We start from the raw sequence: 7,275 nt of genomic DNA on the forward strand, positions 1-7,275 counted from the left end.
TGGGAAGGTGGGAGGGTCTATGGCCTGTATAGATGCAGATGACAGATGGGAAGGAGGAGAAGTTTAAATTTCTGCCCGTACTTCCTTGTGGAACCCGGAGGCAACATCCCATGCCACAGATGCCAGGAGCTCTGCGGTAATAGCAGTGCAGCAGGAATGATGGGACGATTGAGGCAGTAGGGCTCCGGAATTTGTGCTAAGAACCACCTGAAACCACCTTCGTGCCTGAGGGCTGGCCTTTTCTAAATTTATCATTTTAATGAAAGAGAAAGACGTGCCCAGAAATAGTGTCAAGCATCAGAATACATCAGGCAGAGGAAGGGTAGGTATGCATGTCTGAAATTTGGTGAGATGTAAAATAAATTTCAGACATCAAAGGAGGGTTTTAAAAAAGGAAAAATCAGTGCTCTAGACTATGAAATGTAAAATAAATAACTTCGAAAAGGCAGGACCTCCCTATTTCCCGCTGCTCAGGCTCTTCTGGGGAGAAAATAAATCATTTGGGACACAAGGTTTCCATGGTTTGGCTGCCTGGTAAAGAGACACGATGGGAACTGGAGCTTCTTCTCTGACCTACGCCACAGACGGGGGCAACAGCTGCCCTCGAGCATCTGTCCTGGGACCGCAGCATTCTCAACCAGGGATGTGAGGACCCTGGGAGTGAGGACTGAGGGGCCCGCCCGCCCCAGATCAGAGGGCTTTGCAGAATCCATCCCGAGGCGCTGCTGTGAGCTGTGCGGAACCCGGGCAGGGCTGTAAGGTAGAGACCCCCGTCCCCGTCCCCACCTTCTCAGGGACCTTGGGAGTCACAGCTTCAGTCCCAGAGGGCGAACTAGGGTGGGAAGAGGGCGGAGATCCTAGTCCTGCCAGGTCAAGTTTGGGACACCTTTGGGCCACGCCCTCGCTCCGCCCCCAGCGCACCAGAACGAATCTCCGCCCCTCCTGTCGGCGCTGGGGGACTCAAGAAGTGCACTCCGGCTGTGACGTCCACTGACTTCCATCTCTGAAGTCTGAGAGAGGTGAGGGCCGTGTCTGTGAGGACCGCTTCACGTCGGTAGAGGGAAGGAGCCCAGCCCGGCACAGATTCAAGGTAGGATCCTGAGGGGAGGAAGGAGGGCGCCCACAGAACCCTGGTTGGCCCCGCTGTCAGCACGGAGAGTCCCGGGCAGGGTCGGGAGGCTGAGCCCCTCACCCACTTCCTCATCGGAAGACTCGGTTCCCGAGGGCCTGGGTGGAAGAGGCGCGGACCCTGGTCGGCAGAGCTACGGACCCAAGATCCTTGTGGCAGGGGTGTCAGGATGCTGAGGGCAATCTGAGGGGCCCGGCCGCCCTGGATAGAGGACACACAACAAAATCCAGACCGTCCCTGCTTTCGGCCCTCTGAGCCCCAGGATATGGTGGTAACAAGTGCTGTTCACTGAAATTGCCTTCGGAGGATGAAGAGAGTTTAGGCCCTTAGAATGAAGGGAACAAAAGTAGGTGGGCAGTGGAGAGGGAAGAGGTCCTGCTGGGAATCAAGTTGAGCACCAGATGGAGGGGTGAGGGACCTCAGGGAGGCCATCTCAGGACCTCGGGTCAGGCCTTGTAAACTCTGGATTTAGTGCCTTGATGTGATGAAAACAAGCTTCACCTGGGAATTCTCTGGGCAGTGAAGGCTTTGGTCCGAGGGGCCTGGGCCCGGGTCAACAGAGGGAGGATCCGGGACCTGCCAGGGCTCAAGGTGAGGACTGCGAGGGAGGACAGAGGAGACCCCACAGAGTTCGCCCATGCCGTCAGAGATGCGAGGCCCCGTGGTCGTTTGACCACAGGCGCGTTTCCTGACTTGCACATGCGTGACTCAGAAAGCCTGCGGGCTCGATGCAGAGGAGCCTGGCCTCAGGTCCTCAGAGAGGCGGGCCCAAGACCTTGTGGGAGCAAAGTGAGGACCCTCAGAGAGGACTGAAGTGTATCGATACCCAGAACAGAAGAGAACCAACAGAAGACCACGCCCACTGGTCGCCCCTGGGAGACCGCATGTCGAGTTTATCCCCAGGTGGCATTTCTCGACTTCCCCGTCTGGGTCTGAGAATGACTGGGGTCTTGGTATAAGGAACAGGGCCTCAGGTTGCAGGATGGGAGAGCCCAGGTCCCCCTGGGAGTCAAGGTGAGGACCAGGAGGGAAGAGGGAGTGTAACCCAAACTCCAGACCTACAGGGGGCCCCGCAGAATCCCGGTCTGCCCCTACTGTCAGCCCTGGGGAACCCAGGAGGCCTGTCAGGTTGAACCCTTCCTCATTCCCAGAAGGGTGGTCTCAAGGAGAGGAGGGCCTTGGTCTGAGTGTCTGCACTCAGGTCAGCTGGTGCAGGTTCCCAGGCCCAGGCAGGGGTCACAGTGAGGACTGAGTGGGTCCCCCCCACACCAGGGCACATGGAGCCCTGACCTGCCGAGCCCTTGTTCTCATGGATGGGGAGACCTGGTATGGGTCGGTGGATGGCTCCCCTCACTTCCTCTTGCAGAGTCTTATGGAGATGAAGCTTAAGGAAGGTGGCCTCAGGTCAACAGATGGAGTTGTCCCAGTCACAGCAGAGTGACAAGATGAAGACTGTGTGGAACTGTCCCATCCTAGGACAGATAGAACTAATAGAATATGGTGACACACATGTGTCCTTGGTGACACCTATGAGAATCTGGGTAGGTGTGGCCAGATGTAGGGCCACCCCACATTTTCCTGGGCAGTCTCAGGTGTATGCGGTCTTGTTCTGCGTGTTTTGTCTCAGGCCATCAGAGGTGGATAGGCAGGCCCTGCCAGGGACAGGTGAGGATGCTGAGTGAGCATGGAAGGGGTCACCCAAATAGAACAGACGAGACCTCACAGTCTCAATTCCCACCCCCAACCACACCGTCAGTGTCTGATCCTCAGACTGTGCTGGCTGCACCCTGAGGAGCTGTCTCACTTCCTCCTCAGGATCTTACGGGAAAGGCTGTCGAGGTGAGATCCCTGTGAGGCCCAAGAGTACCCCTAAAGAGGACACGTGTAAGGTAACGTTTTTCAGAGACACCTAGGGAGTGATTCTCAGCTGAGGCCGCTCACAGTGCCTCTCTCCCCCAGGCCTGTGGGTCCCTATTGCCCACCTTTTGCCCACACTCTTGTTGCAGCCTGACACCAGTCACCATGCCTCTTGGTCAGATGAAAGAGCTCTCCAAACTTGGAGAAGACCATCAGGACCCAGAGGAGAAACACGGCCATCTGGAGTCACATGTTTTTGGAGCTGAGGTGACGGAGGGGGCTACGGTCCCCTCCTCCTCACCCATATCTTCCACGCCCTCTGTCCTGTTCCCCGACGTCCTGGAGGAGGTGGGTGGTGCTGCGACACAGAGCCCTCCCCAGAGCCCTGAGGGTGCCTGTCCTTCTCCTCCTGCCATGGCTACCCCTGAATGGAGCCAATCTGAAGATGAGGGCTCCAGCAGCCAAGATGAGGAGGGGCCAAGCAGCAGCGAGGACTCAGAAGATGCCGAGTCCTCGCTCCAAGATGCCCTAAATTTGAAGATAACCGACCTGGTGGTCTTCCTGCTCCTGAAGTATCGCATCAAGGAGCCAACCACAAAGGCAGAAATGCTGAGTCGTGTCATCAAAGAATACGGAGACCACTTCCCTATGATCTTTAGCCTAGCCTCTGAGTGCCTGCAGCTGGTCTTTGGTGTTGATGTGAATAAAGTGGATGCTACAAACCATACCTATGTCCTGTCCACCACCCTGGGCCTCACCTACAATGGGATGGTGAGCGATGGGCACAACATGCCCAGGACCGGCCTCCTGGTCATGCTGCTCGGCTTGATCCTCCTGGAGGGCGACTGTGCCCTCGAGGAGGACATATGGGAAGCGCCGGGGGACATGGAGGTGTATGCTGGGAGGGAGCATAGCATCTATGGGGAGCCCAGGGAGCTCATCACCAAAGTTTGGGTGCGGGAACAATATGTAGTGTACCGGCAGGTTGCCAACAGCGATCCTGCTCGCTACGAGTTCCTGTGGGGTCCCAGGGCCCACGCTGAAACCAGCAAGTTGAAGGTCATGGAGTATTTGCTCAGGGTCTATAGACAGGATCCCAATTCCCTCCCATCCCTGTCTGAAGAGGCTGACGGCGATGAGGAAGTGGGAGCCTGAGTCACAGTTGCAGCCAGGCACGTTTCAGGCCCACATGCGGTATCTTTTCCTGCTGGGCGTGAAGCGAGGCCAGTTCTCTCTGTGTTTGAGGAGAGAGCTGTCAGCATTCTAGCTAGTGAAGGCTGGGTGGGGGAATATGGGCCGTCACATCTTAAGATTTCTGTGATGACTGAGATATTGATCTTTTGTTTCTTTTAAGAATTTTTCAATGATTCCTTTTAGTAGAAAAGTTTAATAACCCTCAGAATCTATTTGTGCACGACCTTGACCATACATGTATTTGCACTAACCACTGGAAGAGCGAGAGTTTTGCTTTTCTGTCACACGCGTTGGGACACCTTCCATCCTAGCTTGTGATCCTGAACTAGATCACATGGCACTGGAACAGGATTTCTTTGAAAATGCGAAAGAACTTAGCAGTACAGTAGAGGTAGTCAAGAATTAGAGAAATGAAGTAAAATTTTGTTAATTCTTGCTGTTTATCCCTTTCGCCTGTCATTTTATGAACTAAATCATGCATGTCTACCTGAGATTGCTTGGTTCATTTCAGAAACTTGGAGACATTTGACCCGAATGAAGAATACCCCTGCTCAGTTTACTGAGCCTCTCCTCTGAAAGGCCCTGTGTTAGTGGTGGGGGCGAAAGAGGAGGGAAACTGAGTCCAGGGCTCAGGCGACCTGCGCCGCTCCCAGCTGAAAGGCCGACACAGGAGTTGGCTTAAGTAGAGTCAGCGTTCATTAGAGGGTCGCAACTCCCATAGACACGGTTGGCTCTCGCTCCAAAAGCCCGACTCCCCGGGACCTTTGGGAGCCCCGATCATATAAGGAAAGCAGCAGTCACAGAAACTAGGGGAGTGGGGATGGCCAAGGCCATCTAGCTTGTCCTTTCAGCCCAGGCTAGTTTCCTAGGCCACCTGGAGTGCAGGCGAGAGAAACTGGGTGTCCGGTCGTGGAATCGGCGGCTGCGTCATCCCGTGACCTTGCTCCTTGGCAAAACTAGCTCATCAGGGGAGTAACTGACGGCCCCAGCAAGGGGAGCAAATTGTGCTGCTTAATTACAGGAGCAGATAGCACTTTAGAGAACGACAGACCAACCGCCTTCGCAAGCGGAGCAGGCAGATAATGTCCGTGGGAATGTCCGAGAAGCATGCAGTGCCCATGGGAACAGCGGAAACGTCCTTGGGAGCAGGCGTTGCCCACAGAGTCCTTTGTTCATTGTGTTCCTTGGGGCAGATGAGCAGGAGGCCCTTCCTATCTTCTGAGTACCTGGAGGGGCTATGCTTGAGTCGACACTGTATTCGACCCCGACATAACTCCTTTATTTCACATTCTTTGTGTCAGTCTTCCGGACAGGGGTTCTTTGTATCAGGGCCTTCTTCGGGGACACTGGGATAAGGGGGACACATTCGCCCATAGAATGATCATAGAGGACTCGCAGTCATACAAAGGAAGGTGCCGAGGTGTCCCCTAAGTCCTACGGAACAAGCAAAAGAAGGGGAGAGGCGTTGGGGCTCCAGGGGAGAGCACTCAGGTGTAACTCGCCTGAGCCAGGGCTGTTTGCGGCTTTGGGATGCACTGCAAAGGAGATAACTGCACAGCCTTAGGACACCCCCGACTCCCTGCTGCTGCTCAGGGTCCTCAGTAAAACTAAACCTTTGGAATACACGGCTTCCAAAAGCTCAGTCTGCCGAACAGACAGCATGAGAAAGGGGGTTTCTCCTCTGACCCTCCCCTATGGTCTCGGGTGCTGCAGATGACCCTCTAGCATCTGTCCTGGGATGGCTGCGTTCTCTGCCAGGGTTGTGAGGACCCTCGGAGTGAAAACTGAGGAGTCCACCTGCCGCAGAGCAGAAGGCTTTGCAGAATCCATCTCTCGGAGCTATGGTCAGCTCTGAGACTCTGGGCAGGGCTGTTGGACTGAGCATACCCCCACACCTCCTCAGGGAACTCTGGGAATAGGAGCTTTGGGCTAAGGGGCAGACACTGAAGACAGAAGAGGGTGGAGACTAGCTGAGAAAAGGCGGGGACCAGAGGAAAGATTTTGTGCCCTCCCCTTCAGAACTGAGCTCTGCCCCTGCTAGCAGCTCTTGTGAACCCCAGAAATGCTGTCTGGATGTGACATCCACTGACTACTCTTCTGGAAATCTAAGAGAGGTGAGGGCCACATTCGGGAGGCCGACTTCAGGTCCGTAGAAGCCAGGAGCCCAGTCTGGCAGAGATTCAAGGTACAACCCTGGGGGAGGACTGAGGACCCCCACAGAGTCCAGGTTGCCCCCTCTGTCAGCACGGAGAGTCCCCGGGGCTGGCTGGCTGGCGGAGAACTATCCACCTCCACACAACCCCCACCTCCTGATTCTGGGAGTCACGGACAACGGCTGAGGGGAAACAACTCAGGTCGATAGGGGGCAGGTCCCAGACTTTGCCTGGTATCAAGGTGAGGATATGAGGGAGGGGTGAGGGAAACCACCGAATCCATGTCAGACCCTGCCGGCAGCCCTGGGACTCCCGGGACTTGGCGGCCTGATGCGATGGCCACAGACTTCGGTAGGGTGTCTCAGGGCAGTGAGGGCCTTGGTCTCAGGCGCCCAGTCTCGGGTCAGCAGAGGGAGGTTCCTAGGAACTGCCAGGGCTCAAGGTGAGGACCATGAGAGGGGACAGAGTGACCACGGACCCTCGAACAGTCCGTCCTGGGGTGCCCAGAATGCGGGATGACCACGCGCGGCCTTTCCCGCCTTCCGCATCCTCCGGGTCTGAGACACCCTGGGGGCTCGGTGCCAGGAGCAGAGCATCGGGTCGGTAGAGGCAGGGCCCAGGACCTGTCCAGAGTCAACGTGAGGACCGCGAGGGAGATTGAGGGACCCTAGACCTCGGAACAGAGTCGAGCCTGGCCAGCCTCACGGTTGGGGGGAAAGGCGGGGGATGACCACCCACAGCGTTTCCGGATTTCCGCATCCAGCTCTGAGAGACTGCGGGGGTTTGGTTTAAGGGGCAGGGCCTCAGGCAGCAGAGGGCAGTGTCTCAGGTCCAGCTGGAATGAAAGTGAGGACACAGAGGGAAGACCGAGGGCACCGAGGACCCCACGATCCAGGAGACGCTGCACGCCCGCCCCTGCTATCAGCCATAGGAGGCGTGATG

The 7,275-nt window shown here is 56.2% G+C and overlaps 1 protein-coding gene across 1 annotated transcript; it reads left to right on the forward strand.

Annotated features, from left to right (window-relative positions):
- Positions 1-3,364: 3,364 nt before the first annotated feature.
- On the forward strand, positions 3,365-4,141 carry LOC105310280 (melanoma-associated antigen 8-like). Its single transcript, XM_023526651.1, has one exon. It carries the CDS (start codon positions 3,401-3,403, stop codon positions 4,139-4,141), a length of 741 nt encoding a protein of 246 aa, XP_023382419.1. The 5' UTR covers positions 3,365-3,400.
- Positions 4,142-7,275: the final 3,134 nt, after the last annotated feature.

The sequence above is a fragment of the Pteropus vampyrus genome, unplaced genomic scaffold, assembly GCF_000151845.1.
Source record: "Pteropus vampyrus isolate Shadow unplaced genomic scaffold, Pvam_2.0 Scaffold1840, whole genome shotgun sequence".
Lineage (NCBI taxonomy): Eukaryota > Metazoa > Chordata > Mammalia > Chiroptera > Pteropodidae > Pteropus > Pteropus vampyrus.

Bases quoted from the DNA above. Each gene is read 5' to 3' on its own strand.
- LOC105310280 (XM_023526651.1), top strand. From the start codon at position 3,401: ATGGCTACCCCTGAATGGAGCCAATCTGAAGATGAGGGCTCCAGCAGC.